Source organism: Artemia franciscana, chromosome 5 (assembly GCF_032884065.1).
Source record: "Artemia franciscana chromosome 5, ASM3288406v1, whole genome shotgun sequence".
Classification (NCBI taxonomy): Eukaryota; Metazoa; Arthropoda; class Branchiopoda; order Anostraca; family Artemiidae; genus Artemia; species Artemia franciscana.
In genome coordinates this window covers 34,056,138-34,078,141 of record NC_088867.1, presented here as the reverse complement: position 1 = coordinate 34,078,141, position 22,004 = coordinate 34,056,138, and the positions used below count along the sequence as shown (strand labels likewise).

The 22,004-nt window shown below is 36.3% G+C and overlaps 1 protein-coding gene across 3 annotated transcripts in view; it reads left to right on the top strand.

The window, feature by feature from the left end:
• The window catches only part of LOC136027309 (rRNA N6-adenosine-methyltransferase ZCCHC4-like), a 46,679-nt gene that overhangs the window by 14,403 nt on the left and 10,272 nt on the right, over positions 1 to 22,004 (top strand). For all 3 annotated transcript variants that reach the window (XM_065704426.1, XM_065704427.1, XM_065704428.1), the window contains 4 exons: positions 1,983 to 2,180; positions 6,020 to 6,263; positions 9,702 to 9,812; positions 15,844 to 16,010. In XM_065704426.1, coding sequence (XP_065560498.1) covers positions 1,983 to 2,180; positions 6,020 to 6,263; positions 9,702 to 9,812; positions 15,844 to 16,010 — 720 coding nt within the window. The remainder of the gene's footprint in view (positions 1 to 1,982; positions 2,181 to 6,019; positions 6,264 to 9,701; positions 9,813 to 15,843; positions 16,011 to 22,004) is intronic.

Here is a 22,004-nt window from a genome sequence, read left to right as displayed (position 1 = left end):
AACAGTCTTGATATCGAACAAAGACGATCACCTGGGCTTCACCTGACACATCCGTGCTTTCGTCAAGCTGTAACGCAAACATCTTCGTCAACTTTATTTGCTCAATAACCTGCATGACAATATCGCTTGCAATGTCTTCTATCCTTCTTGAAATGGTATTGTTCGACACAGGTATAGACTGAAGGGCAGTAGCAGTTTTCGTGTCAAACATTATTTCACTGACTTTCACTAGTGCTGGTAATATCAGACATTCGGCGATGGTGTGCGGTTTTTTCTGTTTCGCAACTAAATATGAAACAGCATACGAAGCCCGGAGAGCCTTTGAAGAAACTGATGCCACTTTTGCAATTTCCAAACAGTTACTAGCGAATGCTTCTTGTTTACGCTTGAAAAACTCTATGGGCTTACCGACATGAGAAGGGTGCACAGTACTGAGATGCCGGTTCATATGCGCAGGTTTCATGGAACTGTTGGCCAAGACTTGACCACAAAGAACGCACTGTGCATTCACTGGATCAGACTTTGTCGCACTAAATCCGAGCCCTAGGTATTCTGACAAATATCGACGCACTTTGACCGATGATTCGTCATATTTCTTCTTCTTAGGTGCAGGTTCAGAGTTTTGGGTACCATCATTCGGCTTCTTGTTATTCCTGATCAGGAATCTATCCATCTTTGTTTGCAACCACAATTCACGAACTTCGTGTTTCAACAGATGACAAGATACTGAACCCGCTGAGTTTAAATCGAGACCTTACGGCTATGGAGAAAAATTAGCGGGTTACTGAAAGCGAAAGTTTTGAAAATGAGTCTGAAATTACGTACAATGGGTTATGTTATCTGATTTTGAGGGAAATGTTGGAACTGAGTCAGAAACAAGTTTTAAAGATGTAGACTAAATTAATTTTGGGACCTTTGCGTACCCCCTGCGAGGGTTTCGCGTACCCCCTGGGGTACGCGTACCACCGGTTGGGAACCACTGATTTAGAAGACAATTTTCATTGTCTTAGAATAACTCCTCGTTGTTTTACCTTTTGATATTTGTACTATGCAGTTCAAGTAGGACGATTAATTGGAACTGGAAAGATTAGAGATCCTAATGGCTGACTTGATTTTGTCCAAATGAGTCTCAATCCCCTTAATTGTCATTCTTCTAATTGTACCTTGTCCCCATCAACCCTATAGTTTATATCTCAATAATTCCTTATCATCTTATGTGTAAATCTTGGACTGGACAGAAACTTCTATAGAATTTGTCTAAATCCACTAATACGAACTTCAATTCTAGGAAAAAGAATGGCATTGTATTTTTAAGCTCGTTTTTTTTTTCACCCGTAAAAACGACAAAAAAAATATGTTGCCCTAGTTGCACCAAAGATCTTAGCTAATCAATCAGGGGAAAAAAGAAAGTCAAATGCATAAATAAAAAATTAATCAAATGCATTTAGGGAAGGTTAATTCACAGACTCACTTATACTTGTTTTTACCCATTTGTTCTTGATATTTTTTTTATATTTTTCGGTGTGCCCAAAACTAAAAGCAGAGTCTTTTTTTTATTGATAAAGTGAAAAAATTTCATCAAGGCAATCTTCATCCATTGTCCCTATGGAGATACATGCTTCATTGGAGGGCTAGAGACCAGCCAGGACTAGGCAAAACATGTCTCGTTACATCTACTTCGGTGACTTATAACTATCATTCCAAAAAGGAAAGCCAGAGTATAATACATAAATTTAAATCATTGATTAGAAAGAAGGAGAGCTTAAAATATTTTTCCAACTTTCCTGTAAAATTATGAAAATATTAGATACTCGGGTGGTTTTTGGTGTGCTAACGATTTGTTTTGTTTCTGATTTTTGATAATAAATTATTATTATTACTACTATTACTACTACTAGAGCTAGGTTTGACCTGTCTTGGAGTCGGAAATCCAACAGAAAGTAAATTCAGTACGTGTCTTGTCAACTCTTTCTTTTTTCTAGCTTCTAAGTCCTCTAGAAGAGTCAAAAAAGGAGGCCCAATATTTTTTTACGCAAGAGTCAGTAACCACAATTGTTAATATGATCGAAAAAGCTGATGTAAAGAAACTGCTTTGTATTGGAGCCCCAAGGATTCATGAAAAAGTAGTAAATTGTAAATCAAATATCCAAAGTGTTCTTTTGGACATCGACGAAAGATATGTAAGTAATTTAAACCTGACAATTCTCTTTTTTCTTGCCTCAAAGTATAGTTCCAGATTAGCAGAAACTGGTTTTAGGATGTTTGAGTTGGTATTTATTTCAGCTTTCTTATTTAATTCCACAATTTTTAATATTATTTGGTCCTAGAGTGTAATTCTTTAAAGGAATGTGTTCTTGTATATTTATTACCAATTAAACTAATTTGACTTTGAAATGAGAGTGAAAAGTGTGAGAGTGAGAGTGAAAAGCGAGAGAGCTCGTATGGCACTTGTGACGAGGCAAGAAGAGCTAAGAGCCAAGAGCTCATATGGTATGAGCTCTAACAAAGTTCTAAGAATCAACAAATTGATTTAAAAGGAAAATCAGAGGCTTAATGCCGGTCAGGATTTAAAATAAAAGCTTTAAGTCACGATGTCCTTCTAAATATTAAAGTTCATTAAGATCCGATCACCCACTCGTAAGTTATAAATACCTTATTTTTTCTAATTTTTCCTCTCCCTTTAGCCCCCTAGATGGTTGAATCTGGGAAAACGACTTTATCAAGTCAATTTGTGCAGCTCCCTGACACGCCTACCAATTTTCATTGTCCTAGCACGTCCAGAAGCATCAAACTCGCCAAATCACTGAACCCGTCCCCCCCCAACTTCCCCAAAGAGAGCGAATCCACTACGGTTACGTCAATCACGTATCAAGGACATTTGCTTATTCTATCCACCAAGCTTCATCCCGATTCCTCCACTCCAAGCGTTTTCCAAGATTTCCCCCTCCAACTCCCCCCAATGTCAACAGATCTGGTCGGGATTTGAAATAAGAGCTCTGAGACATGAATTCCTTTTAAATAAAAAATTTCATTAAGATCCGGTCACCCGTTCTTAAGTTAAAAATACCTCAATTTTTCTAATTTTTCCAAATTAACACCCCCAGCTCCTCCAAAGAGAACGGATCCGTTCCAATTATCTCAATCACGTATCTAGAACTTGTGCTTATTTTTCCATTCAAGTTTCATCCCGATCTCTCCACTCTAAGTGTTTTCCAAGATTTTTGTTTCCCTCCTCCAACCCCCTATGTCCCCTGATCCAATTCGAGTCGAAAATGGAGCATCTGAGACATACGATCCTTTTATATATATATATATATATATATATATATATATATATATATATATATATATATATATATATATATATATATATATGTGTGTGTGTGTGTGTGTGTATATCAAGTTTCATTAAGATCCAATCACCTATTCATAAGATAAAAATACCCAATTTTCACGTTTTCTAAGAATTCCAGTTTCCCCCTCCAACTCCCCCCCCCATATCACAGGATCTGGTTGGAATTTAAAATTAGAGCTTTAAAGCACAAGATCCTTCTAAATTTCATTAAGATCTGGTCACCCGTTTGTAAGTTGTAAATGCCTCATTTTTCCGAATTACCCCCCCCCCCCCCCCAAACTCAACCAAAGAAAGCAGATCCGGTCCGGTTATGTCAGTCACGTATCTTAGACAGGTTTATATTCTTCCCATCCAGTTTCATCCTGATCTCTTCGCAATAAGTGTTTTCTAAGATTTCTGGTCCCCCCAACTGCCCCCCCCCCCCCAATGACGCTGGATCCGGTTTAGATTTAAAATAAGAGATCTGAGTTACGAGGTCCTTCTAAATATGAAGTTTCATGAAGATCTGATCACTCCTTCGTAAGCTAAAAATACGTCATTTTTTTCTATTTTTTCAGAATTAACCCTCCTCCCCCCCAATAGAGCGGATCCGTTCCAATTATGTGAATCACGTATCTAAGACATCTGCTTATTTTACCCACCAAGTTGTATCCCGATCTCTCCAATCTAAGCGTTTTCCATGATTTTAGGTTCCCCCCAAACTCCCCCCAATGTCACCAGATCCGGTTGGGATTTAAAATAAGAGCTTTGAGACACGATATCCTTCTAATTATCAAATTTCATTGAGATCCGATCACCCGTTCGTAAGTTAAAAATACCTCATTTTTCTAATTTTTCAGAATTAACCACCCTCCCCCAACTACCCCAAAGAGAGCGGATCCGTCCCCGTTACGTCAATCATGTATCTAGGACTTGTGCTTATTTTTCCCACCAAGTTTCATCCCGATCCCTCCACTCTAAGTGTTTTCCAAGATTTTAGATTTCCCCCTCCCAACTCACCCCCAATGTCACCAGATCCGGTCGGGATTTAAAGTAACAGCTCTGAGACACGATATCCTTCTAAACATCAAATTTCATTAAGATCTGATCAACCGTTCGTAAGTTAAAAATACTTCTTTTTTCTATTTTTTCCGAATCAACAGGCCCCCCACTCACCTCCCCAGATGGTCAAATCGGGAAAATGACTATTTCTAATTTAATCTGGTCCGGTCTCTGATACGCCTGCCAAATTTCATCGTCCTAGCTTTCCTGGAAGTGCCTGAAGTAGCAAAACTGGGACCAACAGAATTTGTGATTGCTATATGTCACTTGGTTAATACCAAGTGCCATAATCATCCTAGCTGCTAGCATAATTGTTTTAGCATATTAGCATAATTGTTAAGGCTGAAAAAGTGTTGGTATAAATAAGACGTACCGACGTATATTATTTACCTGTCCATTACATGTACTACATGATCCCAAGACGAAATCATACTTTTCCCGAAAAATATTTTTTTTGTTAACATGATTTTATGGATTTGCAATTGCTAATATTAAAAAAAAACATATTAATCCTAAAACATCGTGTAGAAATAATTATGTATAAGATAGCAAATCTCTACCCCAAGTTCGCATTCATGCATCAGGGCTTTAGTTTATACGTTAGTTATGTGTGTCGGAAATCTCAATATCCAATGCCGTGTATATTAGATGATTTATTTGCTACAAAAGCTTACAACATCACTGAAAAATTGAAATATCAGACTGAATAGTAAGCTGAAGCGGTCAGGGTTGCATCTTAGTATATTATAATCATTTACAAAGGGTTAGTAGTATTTGTCGCTCAGTCAATTTCATTTTCTTTTCCTTTTTTTTGCTCGCTTGTCTTGTTCTTTTCTTTGTCTTTTTCTTTTCTTTTTATTGTCTTTTCCTTTTCTTTCTTTGGCTGAATGTTTCTGTGCAGGGAAATTTAATATTCCGTGCAAAAACATGTATTTTTTGTTTTATCACACAATCAGCCTGTTGTTAGCAAATCGAACTGCACTTACCACATTTATTTGATAATAGTTACTCTAGAAATATTTATAGAAGCTAAACTAAGAAGTGGCGTTGAACAGAATGACGCTTTGTTTTGTGCTTTCACTGGCTCTCACTTCAATGCCGAACAAAAGAAACGTTCTTATATAATTCGGTCTATAATTCTTATTTTTTCCAAAAATGCTAATTTTTTAAGAGTTCGTTTTGTCAGTTGATAGATAAATACTTTATTTGTGAGTGAACCAGAAACCTGCTATTTCATATATACGCTAAGTGAAAACTGGCTCAATAAGAATAGGAAAATAAACACAGCAAAATACAAAAAAGAAACACTACAGATCAGTCAAAATAAACACAGAAACAGATTGCGCAGTAAATAGTAAGCGTGTTACTTTAGAAATTAACTGTATTCGTTGATTGAATCGGTTTTTTTTTCAATGACGAATGGCAGCAATGGTCAGTTGTAGTAAACAGTTTAAAATTTGTATATAGAAGAAGTCCATATTTTTGAAAGAAATAGACTCGAACCCAATTGATTTTATGTTTCTATTTATTCTTTGCTATGTAGAATTTTTTTGCATAGGATGGAAAAGATAATTATTGAGTAATTTGATGTTAATGTTGAGTAATTTAAACTCTTGTTTTCAGAGAAGTTTCTACGAACCGCCAACATATCTGCCTTTTAACATGTTTAATCATCATTTATTTGATGGAAAAGAAGCGGTCTCAGTGCTGAGAAAGTTCTTAGAATGTCAAGAAAACGAAGTAGTTGGTATAGTAACAGATCCCCCATTCGGTGGTCGTGTCGAATTAATTTCCAATACTCTTACCTGGATCAGTCACCAATGGATGGACGTGAATGGGACTCAACTTGATTCTCATTGTTTACCATGCAAGTTTTCTTTCCTTTATTTTTAAGTATGCTTAAGAAGTTCATAAGGGTAGCTTCCTATTTAGAGTAGTGTTGCCTTCCGATAAGGTAAATATTAGCTCCCAAATTTTATCGAATTTGTTTTTCGGAAAAAAGCTCGGAAAGGTTTGGAAAAAGAAAGTGTGTAGGACTTGTGCTTTTAACCTTCGCTTTCCCAATAACGAAACCCACATTTCTTAATTTGAAAAGTACAATAAGTATGTAGTTTCTATGCCTGTTTTTTCATGGACAGTATAAACAGTTAAAGAGCTGTGAGTGTATCAAATGACATGTCTATAATTTAAACAAATGATTTCTGTCGGAGGTATCTGAAGAGTGATACGTTCCCATATCTTAAAGTATCGATTGACAAAGATAAAGTACCTCCCATCTTACAATATGAAAAAATCTTAATTGAATTCGAACCAATTTTCCTATGGAAATGATTATTTTAAACATATTTTTTTGTCCTCTTAGCATTACCAGATTAAAATCATCCTTGGATATCTATTTGTGAGATAACTCTTTCAACAGTGCATTAAACATAGTAAGAAATAAGACCAGTCCTAATAAACCTCCCTGGGGAATACCACAATAAACATGAAGTAAAGATTTTCATAAGCTAAGTCAAAGATTTTTAGGGCTCAGCAAAGACTAGGTTTAGCTCAACATTTGACCTCTGGAGGCTACTTATGTTTTTTTTTTATCAAATTTGTGTTAAGTATTAACCACATGCAAAAGATAGTGCATAGTAGAAGTGTGAACAGGCTACTAAAGTGTCTCGTCTTAATACTTTTTATTATTTTAGACAATCACACATAGAGCTTACGAAAAGCTTAGAAAAAACTGTTAGATGGTATTTTTGGAAAATTGAATGGTTAAATTTTTGGTAATGTAAGGGTAATAAAACATTGTTTACCAGTCCAGCTGAGGAATTTAATGAGCCTTACAAGTTTGGTTTTGAATATTTGCTGTCTGTCGATTTTAGCTGAAAAGAATTTTGTTAAATCTGTTTTAATATCCAAAAGGTAGGTGCTTGATTTTATGAAAATGTGAATTTGTTTGTCACATTGGAAGCAGAAATCGAGGAAAGAAGGCATTCAGGAGGATTACTGGTATAGGCTCTGCGAAGGAAGGGTCGCTGGAAACTGTTTAAGTAAGAAATCTGTTGAAATCGTTAGTGGTCCTAGATGGATGGAGTTGATTACAGATGTTTAGTTAAGCATCTGGTTTGAATTTAATTTATGTAATGAAAGAGACGCGGGTTTTCTATTTCTACCTCAGGATACTTTCGTAGACTATTAACCTCAGCAATATGACGTTGCTTGAAAACAATTATTATCTGTTTTGGTCGCTTTTTATTAACTCGGTTTTTATAAGGTTTAACACTAGGCTAGAATACCCTTAGATTTTGTTTTTCTTTCCTCTGAAATGCTGCACTGGTCATAATTGCTCTTTAATAAATTTCGGTAAATTTAAGCGCGGTCACAAAATTTCCCTGTGCTATCAAATAGTAGGTCAATTTTCACTGGGTATGCAAGGGCCAAAAGTCTTGGGTGTTTAAGTATGTAGTTTCAGTTGTTGTAACACTGGGCTTAACATGGTTGGCTAGATATTACAATAGGGTAAAGCCATTCTTTGTAAGGAAACTTTCAAATCTGTTTGTGTATAAGATGTTTATATAATCCCGTTTTGATATCATATAGTACTTCATGTTAGGTAAAATATAAGATTTATGGTGTGCAATTCTTAAAATTTAGAATGTTTTGTAGAGATTTATCGTTTTAGACGTACATATTGTAATTTTACAAGTGTGTCTACACACATTTTTCGATTTTCTCATACATATTTGTTCCAAGAATCAGATCGATCCCAAAAAAGTCGTTATTTTGCCCTTGCATCTATGTTTTGTTGGAACACTTGGACCCATTCTAGATTTAAAAGTAAATGTGTTTCTTTGACTTTTGTGACACGGGTTTGTTTTTGCTGTGTATATTATTTTAAGAAGAGTCGTATATACAGCATTAAAAGAAAAATTTATTAATTGTTTCAAGGATTGTATGGACCAATAATGATACAATTTGGTTGATATTCTGGATAATGCTTCAAAGAGTATTTCCTAATTACTAAACTTCCTACTTTAATGAAGCTTTACGGATGAAAAATACCGATGTTATTTGTCTGCAGAATCCCCTTTCATTTACTGAATTAGTATTCTGAGAAAATGGGCATTTTCTCTTGGAACTTATAGTGTTTAAATTAAACAAGAGGAAAAAATCGTAAAGTAGAGAGAAACGAGGATAATAATATATAACTGATGATAATGGTCGGTCGAGGATAATAACAATGGTAGACCCAGATGTCTCATTTTCAATGAAACACCTAGCTCCATCTGCATGGAATGAGCTACTATTGAGTATTAGAGCAGTGGAAAGCGTACCTCTGTTTAAAAAAAGAATTTGAAAAAAATGAAGAGGATTATGCAAATATTTCGGTTAAGACCTGTGCTTGACCGTCTTCAGTGCAAGTAATAAAAAGATACCGATAAAAATCCAAAAATACATTAAAATACAAACTTAGCAGTGAAACTAAAATAGTAAAAGACCCTTTCAAAGCGACGGTGAAAGGGTAACCTTTCAAAGCAAAGCTTCCCTTGCTCAATTACCCTTTCACCGTTGCTTTGAAAGAGTCTTTTCCTATTTATTGTTTACGATTCTTTCGTCTTGTCATGATTAGCGACTGTGGTTTCCGAAATTATTTACGTTTAAGTTAAATTGTTTTATCTACTGCCCCACTCACATCATAATCTTACGTCTTTATGAAAACGCCATGACTCGTTAATGATAAGTGTTTTTGCTTTGTTTTATTGCCATATTTGTGCTATAGAAGGTAAAAATTGAAATGGCAAACAAATCAGTTTGAAAATACTAGTTAACACTGTTTTGTTCCAAGTACTGTCTTCTAATTTTATTTTCTCTGTATCTTTTGTCGGATTCATCATACAAATAGAAAACTTACTGCTCAAGCTTCTATATTCTCTAATTTAAAATAATTATGCCTTAAATCTTCACAATGTTTTATCAATCATAAACTTTACCCTTCAAACTTAAACATTGTCCCGCTTCAGGGTTATAAACGGTTACATTATTGGTGCTGATGTCTTGCATAGTTTGATTTCATTCACTTGGTTGAAGTTATTGTGGCTTGGGTATTAGTTTTTCTTGAGCCACCCCGATTTTAGCACTTATTTACCTTGATTATCTGCATAGTTAATTAAAAGCGAGAATCGGGTGTCTATCTTCGTACTTAGAAATAAAAAAAATGGTTCTACGGAGGCTTTTATCTCCAAACCTGTCTAAAAGGTGGCCTTTAACGAACTCTTTTCTAAACTTGTATTTTTAACAGCGTTCTTTTTTTTAGTTTTCTGGATCTTCCCTTATTTTATGGAACAACACATCAGTTCGTCCTTGCCATCCACACACATGCTCGACTATAAAATCAATTATGCTAATCATGACTCTTTTTCACAAGGTAACTAAATTCTATTTTCAAATTTTCGTTGAAATGAAAATTATTCTCTTTTCATCTCCAGTCTAGAATAAAATTAAGATTCCATGTGTACTAAAAAATAAAAAAACTGTTAATATAAACATTGTATATAAACAAAATTGCATTTTGCAAAGTACTGCATAAAGGGCTCTCTTATAAAATGCTTTCGAATAAGTTTTTGTGGTTTCGATGGTATTAACTGTACTGTACTCCGTGTTTAAAATTTCAAATGGTGACGCCTGTGCAAGGAAGTACTGAATGCCTCTTTTAAGTTCAATGTATGTTTGTTTACTATAGTTAAAAAGAATTTAAATTTTTTTTTGTCACATCGAAGAATTTTGAATATTAAGGATCGGATGAATTTTCTAATTGAACCCCATGTTGCTCTAATAATAGACTGACTAATTTTAATGTAATAGAACGTGGAAAATCCTACATGTAGACTTGTCAACAATTTCTAAACATTTGAAAATGCTGGAAATGATCCAAAAGCAAGAATATTGGGTAGTTCGGTTAATTTGTCTTTTTTCGTAAAAAAAGCAAAACAAACAAAGTAAAGTGAGGACTTATTCAAGGTCTTTATAGTTGTACATTTATTTTTAAGAACTTGTCGAGTCTGGGTACTGTCCATATTTTCTTGCTTGTGCTATACTTATGAAGACATCCGAGCTTAATAATTGAATTTCGGTCTTAAGAATTAATTATGGTCGCAACATGAATGTACTGTATCTAATTATACTATGCTAAGAATATAGTTCAGAAATGAAGTTAATATTTCACCAGGATCGGTACCAAAAAGGGATGTCTAGCCACACTAATTGTCTGCCAATCATAGCGTGATTTCTCTTTTACAAGCAGCCCTTATTTGTCCGCAGTGATGATAACTAGAATTGATGTCTGGCTAAGCCACCTGTATACGCCGCTTAAAAGTTTCTGAGCTTTTGAATTGTAGATCTGGAGCTATTATTCCAATAATATAAAGTCCTAGATCAATACACATTAAGTACATATTTCACGAATAATGTTTGACTGTCTCCAAAGTTGGTATTTGGGGACTCTAAATCTGAGCTTGGCATTACAACAAGAAAATCCGATATCAGGACAAGTGTTGAAAACTTTCAAAAATGATGGACATGTCATAACTGTTTGAAAATAATAGTTATGCAAGTTACACTTATTTAAATACACTTCATTTACACTTCATTTAAATAGACATGTTTAAATTTGTTCGATTCATTATCGTTAAGGGATTATTTAGACACTGGTCCTAAATGATCAAATGCTAGGCATTAAAAACCATTAAGAGTGTTGTGTGACTGTGCTAAATCGAAGCACACTAAGCCCATATTTCACAAACAGTTTTTGAATTCTCGAATAGTTTTTATTTAAAGGTTTTCTCAGCCTATTGGTTACAAAGATGAAGTGAATAATACCACTTGGAAGTCTCAAATTGAAAAAAAAAAAAATTAAACAAACAATTTGCGATAGTGTTTGATTCTGACCTATCTTGGTATTAAAGGATTTGTGATATTGTTAAACTTGAAAGGAGTGCTGATATTTCAGCATAGAAGTACAACATCAAAGGACATTAGCCAGGTTTCCATTATTATCTATCAACTGCTATTATTAGTTAAACTTATTAGCCAGCAAAAAAGCCGATATTGTAAAAGAAACATGATTTTTTTTTTTTTTGCAAAATTAGATATTTTTAATTTTCTTCATGTATTCTACTGAAACGACTGCAAAATTTCCAGGATCCTCACCATGAGTTCGTACTCTCATCTGCGTACCCTCGTATTACGCTTTTAAAAGTTATACTAACTGCACGAGCATTCCAGTTTCTTCTAGCATACGCCTAATTCTTAAGACCGAGTTTCCTTTTTGCCCGGATCGAAGACTGCTATGGAATGTATGAAAATAAAAATCAGCTGCAGATCCTATCTGTGGCACTGCTGAAGCTTTAGCATAAATAGACAAATTTGCTCAGGCATTCAACACCTGGCTCGACAACCAGCTTGTTCCTTCTTCATTCTCTCTTCTCGAACCTCTTTGGATCTGTTCAGTAAAAGAATGACAAACAACTTTGCCCTGGTGTCAGCGAGAGCGATTCCACTTTAGTTATTTCTTCATCCCTTTTGAAGATAGAAAGAGGGACATAAACTTTTCAATCCATCTGGAATGTCTATTTGGTTCACATTTGGTCGATTGTGGTTTGATTCTAACTGCCACAATCTCACTAGCAACTTCTCAGACTGCCTGCCTCTCATCGGAGGTAGGATGTCTGAACCAGGAAACTTATGATTTTTCAGCGACCAAATGTCGCTCTTTATTTCATCGATGTCGGGGGGTTCAATATAAGCTTCAGGAGGTGATCGTCGGACAACCGAAGAAAACTTTGGTGTATGTAAGGACCTTACCTTAGACCTTAGGTCATCCAGGGCCAGGTATGGCACATAGGGCATCAAAAAACCCTTGCCAGACGTCTCGGAGCGGAGCAGTAGCCGTGATGTCCTCCCGCTGTGGTTGTAACGACAGTTCAGCACTCCATAGGTCTCTGTTGCACTGTCGTCGGAGGGTGTGTTTAGGTCGCCCTCTTTTTCACCCACCCTCGGGATGCTACTCGTAGACAGCATTTGGGAGACGGTCTCCTTGCATTCAAAGGATATGACCAAGACTGGTCCGTATTCTATGCTTCAGGAGATCATTGAATAGCGGTTGACATGTTCGACTACGAACCACTACGTTCGTGGCCCTGTCCTGCCACGAAATGTTAAGATTTCTTCTGAGGAAGACATTTTCAAATTCTAGGATACTTTTTTCCAGCTTGACATTCAGCTTCCAGTATTTACTTGCATAAAGGAGAATGGACATGACGTTGCTATTCAACAGACGAAGTTTTAGACGCAAGAGTATGTTTTTGCTTCGCCATACTGGTTTCGATTTGTTGAATGCCGATGTTGCTTGTTCAATTCTCCTTTTTATTTCGTTGAATATTCCGCCATCATATTCGATCCAACTTCCAAGATATTTGAACTCATGAACTTGTTCGATTGTCTTTCCGTTGCATTTAAGGATCAAAGGTGAGTTGGATGTGGCCATGCTCTTTGACTCACCAACGGTTATTATTTAGTCCCACTTTCTCAGCCTTGTCCACTATGGTGTCAAGTAGTAGCTGCAAACGTTGCTTCGCCTCTTCTAGAAATACTACGTCGTCTGTAAGGTCTGAATATGTGAGCTGCTGGTCACTGATTTTTACACCAAAGCCTGATGCTTGCCCTAGGACCCAACCCATTACTAGGACGAATTGAAACGGGGATAGCACACATCCTTGTTTCACTCCAGTGAGAATATTGAAGAATCGTGTCTCCCATTTACTGTTCAGACACAACATTCGTTCTCTTTGTAGAGGGCCATTATTGTTCGGACTAGTTTGTTAGGTACTCCTTAAAATTTAAAAATCTTCCACAAGACATCGCGATCGATGGAGTCGAATGCTTTTTCAAAATCAATGAAGAGTAGATTTTTTCCCCATTCCATTCTTTTTGATCCATTCTTTTGACTCTTCCACCATATGACTAAGGATGAAAATGAGGTCAGAACAGGATCTACCAGGTTGGAACCCATGTTGCTCTTCCCTTAGATGTGAGTCAAGAGCTGCTCTCAAACGCTACGATATAATCGTGGCCAAGATTTTACTTGGCACTGAAGTCAGGTTGATCCCCCTTCAGTTGTCACAATTAAGAGGATTTCCCTTGTTAAACAGTTTGACTAGAATACCTCTAGTCAAATCACGTGGGACCTTTTCCATGCTCCAAATTGCTACAAGGAAAGCAGTCCATACATTTACGCAGGTTGGAAAGGATGTCTTAAGAATTTCTGCCGTTATCCAATCGACTCTCGATGCACGGCCATTTAAGTTTTTTGAAACTTGCTTCTACCTCTACAGTGCTGGGAGGATCAGCACTTACGTCAATTTATAAAAACGGGGTATTAGATACAGTTTCTCGGTGATGAGATGGGAGACGATTAAATATATTTTCAAAATGGGATGCCCATCTTTCATCTACTTTCTTGGGATCTGAAATTATGTTCCCGTTTTCATCTTTAACAAATTAAAAGTGGTTTACTTTTGTTCCAACTATCTCATTGGTTAGTCAGTAAACCATTTTGAAGTCTCCATTCTTCACAGCCTCTTTGGCAAGTCCTACTTTTGTCTTCTATCTGGTTTCGCTTATCTCTTCTTACACTTTTTTTTGACAGCTTTATCCTCTTTTTTATACTGAAGCTACTGACGGTCTTTTATTTTCAACCGTTGGTGCATTCAGGCCTGAATGCGTCAAGGTTGCATTCATCATGTGTAAGTACGATGGGACAAATTAAGTAGTCCTTGGAAATTTCATTTTCATCTGGATACTCTTGCAGACAGTTTCATTATGATCTATCTGTTAAAATTAATTCCTATCAAATGCATAGAAATCAGTGTATTAAATTGAATGCTTGGTTAATGGTGTTTAGTTTTTTCAAGCGAAGTGCAAATGACAGGATAACGCTTTGGAGGGGGGAGGGCTGAGGGCTAGTATATTCGTGGCAATATTTCTTGACATAAATACTTATGACTATTCACTTAGCATTATTTTATCAAAATAATGCTGCACTGTCACTCTTTTCTTCCTTCTAGATCAGATCCTTTGAGGAAAATAAAAAAGACGGGACAAACATTTCAAAAACGTTTATTTATATTATAGTGGAGTGAAAATGACAGTTAAGCCTTTTGGCGGGTTTGGGGTCTGTAGTACCACCCTTATTTGTGTTAAGTCATGCTTGTTTTAATTTTTTCCTTGTGATTTCTTATTGTGATGTATATTTGTTTTAGCCTTCATCTCTTTGTTCATAGCAATTTCTACTTGTTCTAGGCTTGACACCTTATTTGAGGTAATTTCTATTGTTTAAGTGTTAAATTAACTGTAGTTAAGTTAAGTGTTATAAATTGTTTAAATTTTAAGATTATTTTTTATTTCTGGCATCTTTCATGGAGTCAAGCTCCCAAACTTATTGTCTGATATGCCACTGGTAAACGTTTCACCTAGTTTTTTTTCCCTTTTCTCTGTTGACTTTTCTTTTATAGGAGTCACTAGATGGGTTTCCAGGGATAATCTCCTTTAGGTAACTATTCCAAGTGGAGGTGCAGCATACGAAGCTGTTCTTCAAGTACTGATTACAGGGCATCTCATGCTGTGGGTAATCTTACCGCAACATGTTTCAGGATGTTTGCCATATGGTCTTGGCAAGCAGTAGTATTAGTTGAGGTATATTGTTGGAGGACGGGTGGTGATATACTAGTAGAAAACACTCATTGACTCTGTGTCAAATCTCTCACTTGAAGGTTATATTGCTTCTCGATTGGTCCTACTGCTAATCCTTAAGGCTCTATTTTGGATCCTTTGGAATGGTGCCAGTAGGGTTCTAGGAACTTCTGCCAAAAATGTGCATACATATTTGGCAATAAGCCTGATGCAAGACTTCTATACATGGTTGATCGAACAGGCTCTTATAACGAAAAATTACCTAGGAGGGTTTCTCGCACAGGAGGATCGGGTCCAATTGACATGTTGTCCCAAGAGAAAAGAAATATATTTTTCCAAAAGACAAAGTCTGTCAACTCTCTTGATAGCTTCGCCCGTCAAGATAAATTGAGGATTTTGACTTTTGACTGGTTGATTAGTAGCTTCTTCGTATTGGATGTGTCGAAGTTAACCATCCAGGTATCGGACCGCTTTCCATTCTCCAGAATTTCCGATTGTACGGGCAAGAAAGCTTTTATGGGGTCTTTGTTTTTGTGAGCAGTAGTATGAACAGGGTCCTGGGATGCTACCTTGAGAACCTCAGGCTTTACTAGATGTTCACTGACAAACCCATTCAAAACTACCCGGAGATTAAGATTGCTTAGATTAATTTATGTTAATATTACATATCAATATAAGGATTTTTACCTTTTTTCTTTCAAATTTTCTAGGAAAGAAAGGAAGAAAGCATGGATCTCCTGTCAGAATTTTTACAAATGTTAGTCCAAGTTTGATACCTTTACCAGCTGAAGAAGGTTATCGATTCTGCTCATTGTGTCGACGTTGGGTTAGTCAAGAAAATAAACATTGTTCTCTGTGCAACAGCTGCACATCTAAGGTAAGTTTGGATCGACTCTTCTTTGTCCTGTCACTCTTAATGTACTACCACTAAGAACCACTTTATACGACTTAGTGTACAGTTAGCTATTCATTATCTCTCCCTCTCTCATAAATAACTTATTGGTTATAGCAAAAAAAAAAAGAATAAAAGTATAACATCAAGATGCCTGATTTTTGGACAGTCAGCTCTTAATGAAGCCCTCTACTATACCAAGTTTTTTTTTTACTTTGAAACGTTTTTAAATAACTTATGATTCTTTTTCCCAACGGTATCAGATCATCTGCCTTCCAAAGTCTTAATGGTGTATTTCAAGAAATTACAATTTTTGATAATAATCAAACAGTTCGTGGTAACGAACTGTAGTAAGGAGCGACCCGGCTCAATAGTAACCAAAACTCTAAAAATGGAATTATGATACCAATAGCTACATCAAAAGAATCGCATTTTAATGCTGATTTTAAATATATAAGATTCATCAAGTTCAATCTTACCTATCAAAAGTTACGAGCCTGAGAAAAGGTGCCTTATTTTAGAAAATAGGGGAAAACAACCCCTAAAAGTCATAGAATTTTAACTAAAATCACACCATTAGATTCAGCGTATCAGAGAACCCCATTGTAGAAGTTTTTAGCTCCTATCTACAAAAATGTGGAATTTTGTATTCATTACCAGAAGGCAGATCACGGATGCGTGTTTATTTGTTTGTTTTTTTTTTTCTTTTTTTCAGGGGTGATTGTACCGACCCAGTGGTCCTAGAATCTTGCGAGAGGGCTCATTCTAACGGATGTGAGAAGTTCTAGTACTCTTTTTAAGAGACCAAAAAAATTGGAGGGCACCTAGGCCCCCTCCCACGCTAATTAATTTCCCAAAGTCACCGGATCAAAATTCAGAGATAGCCATTTTATTCAGCGTAGTCAAAAAACCTTATAAATATGTCTTTGGGGCGTTTTTTGGACAGTCAGCTCTTAATAAAGCCCTCTGCTATACCAAGTTATGTTTTTTTTTTTTTTTTTTTTTTTTTTTTTTTTTTACTTTGAAACATTTTTAAATAACTTATTATTCTTTTTCCTAACGGTATCAGATCGTCTGCCTTCCAAAGTCTAAATGGTGTATGTCAAGAAATTGAAATTTTTGATAATAATCATTTCAATGAATCCATTTCTCCTGTGTAATTAAGACACGTAAAAAAAAATAAAATTGAAACAAGTCTTTTACGCTAAGAGTGGTAGAATGCCGAGTAAATAAAATTCCAATTTCGCAAGAATGCCTGGAGCATGAATCCTTTTTTATTTTACAATATCACTTTTTCACGAGTGCCATTCAATAAGTAATAAGACAAATCACTCTAGTTCCGACACGATTTGTTTAACCAATGTACAATGTTTGGGAAACATTATTATCGCCCCCTTACTTTTCTATCTATTCAGAATTTGCTTTTCACATATTAATTAGATATTTGTTTAATTGCCTCACTGTCTGCTACCGTCTTTTTGGTCTAAAGGGTCGCAGTTTGGGTAATTTTTCAGTCCTTAGTTTCTATTTCATATCTGGGACGTCATTTCATGAAAATATGGGAGGAAATTTTTCATTTTTTAAAATGAAAATACAAAAAAATGACATTTTTAAAATGTACTGTGTAGTGATAATTTTATTTATTTCTTTTTTTTTCATATAATAATGCCAAAAATGTGTTTTTCATAATATAGTCGAGGCATTAAAATTGAAGAGGGAGGCAAATGTGCGAAATCCCACACTGCCCAATTGGCCTCCTTCTTTCATATAGGGTAAGTTGGCAAAATTTAAATAGACCTTACACATACATTTTTTGCGACTTATCCATTGAATTACGCATTAAAGGAATATGACTGCTATTATTACGTGACAAAACTTCCACGAAGTTCATCAAAGAACCTCCTCCTCAGTCAGGATTTGCTGTATCTTTGGGAAAAGCGACACTTTTTTGGGTAAAACAGACTATCATACTTAAAAGAAAGAAATATACCGTTATGATCCAATGGAATGTCTCCTGTGCATAAAAACATCACCTACCCCCTTCCCTTGTAGTATTGCTCTGATTTTTTGTTTGTTTGTTTGTTTAACTGCATTTTCTGCCATTTTTTGGTTCAGGATAGCTTTCCTGTTATTTAATTTAATCGTTTGTATTTTAGGCCGTGAATGTCGTCTGATCGATACTGATCCTGCTCTTAACCACTCTTCTGATTTGATCAACTCAATTCTTTTTGATTTAAGCTACCTGTATGAATGTGTGATGGAGTAAAACAACTGCTATAGGTTATATATATTTGTATATCTATATATATAAAAATAAGTTGTCTGTCTGTGTGTCTGTCTGTCTGTCAGGTGACGTCATGTTTCTGTGTTGACTGACGTAATCAAGTTAGTTGTCGTCATTTTTGCTACGACGGTGACGTCATTCAAGATATTTAAGACATATGTTCACGTAGAAATCTATTAATGTTTAAGTTTAAAATGACTGATGAACTTACAATGGCAAAAGCCGATGAAGATGCTCAAAGAGTCTATGCCAAAAAACTTGCTGCTGATAGAGAAAGTCAGAAAAGAAAGCGTGCCGAGGAATCAAAAGAACAGCAAGGAAACAGGCTTGAGGCTGATAGAGAAAGAAAGAACAGAAAGCGTGCCGAGGAATCAAAAGAACAGCAAGGAAACAGGCTTGAGGCTGATAGAGAAAGAAAGAACAGAAAGCGTGCCGAGGAACTACCAGAGCAACGCGGAAGCAGACTTGCTGCTAAAAGAGAAAGTGAAAAAAGGAGGCGTGCCGAGGAATTACAAGAACAACAAGAAATCAGGCTTGCTGCTGATAGAGAAGGTAAGAAAAGAAAGCGTGCCGAGGAATCACAAGAACAGCAAGAAATCAGGCTTGCTGCTGATAGAGAAAGTAAGAAAAGAAAGCGTGCCGAGGAATCAGAGCAACCTGAAAGTTATCGCCTGGCATTCAGGTACAACCCAGTCGATGATTATAGCTTGAGTAGATGTGTTCAAATCGGGACAATGTCTAAAATTTGTCCCTATTGCAAGGCCTTGAAATTCAATGGTGAAACAATGGGAATGTGTTGCGCCTCAGGAAAAGTTAAACTTCCTCTATTGGCTGCACCACCAGAGCCATTGAAGACTTTCCTTACTGGAACTACGTCAGAATCTAAGCGTTTTTTGTCACAAATCAGAAAATACAACTCATGTTTCCAAATGACGTCGTTTGGAGCCCAAATCGAAAATCCAGATCAATATATGTCTACTTTCAAAGTAAAAGGGCAAATTTATCATAGAGCAGGGTCCCTTCTACCATTCTCAGGCGAGAATCATAAATTTTTACAATTGTACTTCATCAGTGATAGAAATTCTGAATTGAATGCACGTTGCGAAATTTCTCCCAACGTTGAAAGGACAATCGTTTCCCAATTGCAACATCTTTTCGACGAAAATAATAATTTAGTGCGTCTGTTCAAAACAGCCATCGATTTGATGCCTACTGATACGCATAAAATTGTTATTTCCGCTGACAAAACGCCTCCTGGCCAACATGTGCGTAGATACAATGCTCCAACTATCGACGAAGTGGCAATCGTTATGGTCGGTGATCAGTTTTTACCTCGAGATATTATTCTTCATAAGCGAAACGCTCAGTTGTTAAGAATTGCTGAAATTCATCGATGCTACGATGCCCTACAATATCCTATCATTTTTTGGGATGGAGCCGACGGCTATCACTTTAATATTAAACTGATGAATCCAGCCACTAACAAAGAAATGAATAAGAAATGCAGTGCAATGCATTATTATTCCTATAGACTAATGATTCGGCAGGATGAAGAAAATTATATTTTAAAATGCCGTGAATTGTTTCACCAATTTGTCGTTGATATGTATGCTAAAATTGAATCAGAACGTTTGCTATATATCCGCCTGAATCAGACCAAGCTCCGCTCTGAACAATACATTCATTTGCGAGATGCAGTTATAAATGACGGTAATACCACAAACGTTGGAAGATTTACAATTTTACCTTCGTCATATGCTGGCAGTCCCCGTCATATGCATGAATATGCTCAAGATGCTATTGCGTATGTTCGTCTCTAAGGTCGTCCAGATTTATTTATTACATTTACATGTAATCAATCTTGGGACGAGATACTGCAGCTTTTACTTCAAGGACAATCGGCGGTTCATAGGCATGACATTACGGCCCGTGTCTTCCGGCAAAAGTTGAAATCACTGATAAACTACATAGTAAAACTTGAAATGTTTGGGTCAGTGCGATGCTGGATGTACTCAGTGGAATGGCAAAAACGAGGTTTGCCACACGCACATATACTAATCTGGCTACATAAAAAAATTACTTCGAACGAAATTGATGATGTGATTTCCGCTGAAATACCTGATAAAAATGTCGATAAGGGGTTACATGATATTATTGTAAAAAATATGATACATGGACCTTGCGGTGCACTGAACGAAAATTCACCATGCATGGCCAAAGGAAGGTGCACAAAGCAATATCCTCGACTTTTAGTATCAAACACAATTACTGGCAATGATGGTTACCCACAATGTAGAAGAAGATCTACTGAAGATGGCGGTAAAACAGCAATAATAAAGAAGCGTAACGGTACCACCATCGAAGTAGATAACCAGTGGGTTGTTCCATATTCCCCATTATTATCAAAAACATTTAATGCACACATAAACGTTGAATACTGTAACTCCGTAAAGGCAATCAAATACATATGTAAATACGTCAACAAAGGCAGTGACATGGCAGTTTTTGGCTTGCAGCCCGAAATCAAAGATTTCGACGAAATCGTACAATATCAGGCTGGAAGATACATAAGCAGTAATGAAGCTGTTTGGCGAATTCTTTCATTTCCGATACATGAACGTAGTCCAGCTGTTGTTCACTTAGCGGTACATTTACAGAATGGTCAACGTGTTTATTTCACGGAAACCAACGTGCAACTAAGAGTCCTGAATCCACCGGATACAACATTAACAGCTTTTTTTTCGCTTTGCAAAAATGATTCTTTTGCAAAAAAAACTGCTGTATACTTAAGTGCCTTCGTATTACACGTGGAATACTAAAAATAAAGTATTAGAACGTCGAAAACAGGGTAAGTCAGTCGACGGCCAACCTACCATCTTCAAAGATACCACGATAGGAAGACTCTACACCGTTCACCCCAATCAACATGAATGCTTCTTTCTACGCCTGCTTTTGGTGAATGTACCCGGTCCGACATCCTTTGAGTATTTGAGAACTGTAAACGGTACTATACATGACACTTACCGTAGTGCATGCCAAGCTCTGAATTTATTGGAGAATGACCAACACTGGGATAACTGCATCAATGACGCGTGCGAAACGTCAACCCCAAGTCAAATTCGTGCATTGTTTGGCATCATTTTAACAACTTGCTCTCCATCAGCTCCTACAGAGTTATGGGAAAAATATAAGTCAAAAATGTCCGTAGATATACTCCATCGAAAACAGTTAGGGACGTCAGATATGACTTTTGATTTTACATCAGAAATTTATAACTACACTTTAGTTATTATAGAAGATTTGTGCGTACGTATGGCAAACAAACCTCTTCAGGATTTGGGAATGCCTTCACCTAACCGTATCGCTGCTGTTTCGACATGTGTAGAATTGGATCGTGAACAAAGTTACAATACGAGTGATCTATTGTCGTATGTACAAAATAACATTTCCAAGTTAACGTCGGAACAAAAAGACATTTATGATACGATAATGCATTGTGTCGATAACAACGTTGGAGAAATTTTCTTTTTGGATGCGCCAGGAGGTACTGGTAAAACATTTGTGATAAAACTGATTCTGGCATCAATTCGATCAAAAAATGATATAGCGTTGGCAATTGCGTCGTCCGGAATAGCCGCAACATTGCTGCCTGGTGGAAGAACTGCTCATTCCGCTTTGAAATTGCCTCTGAATTT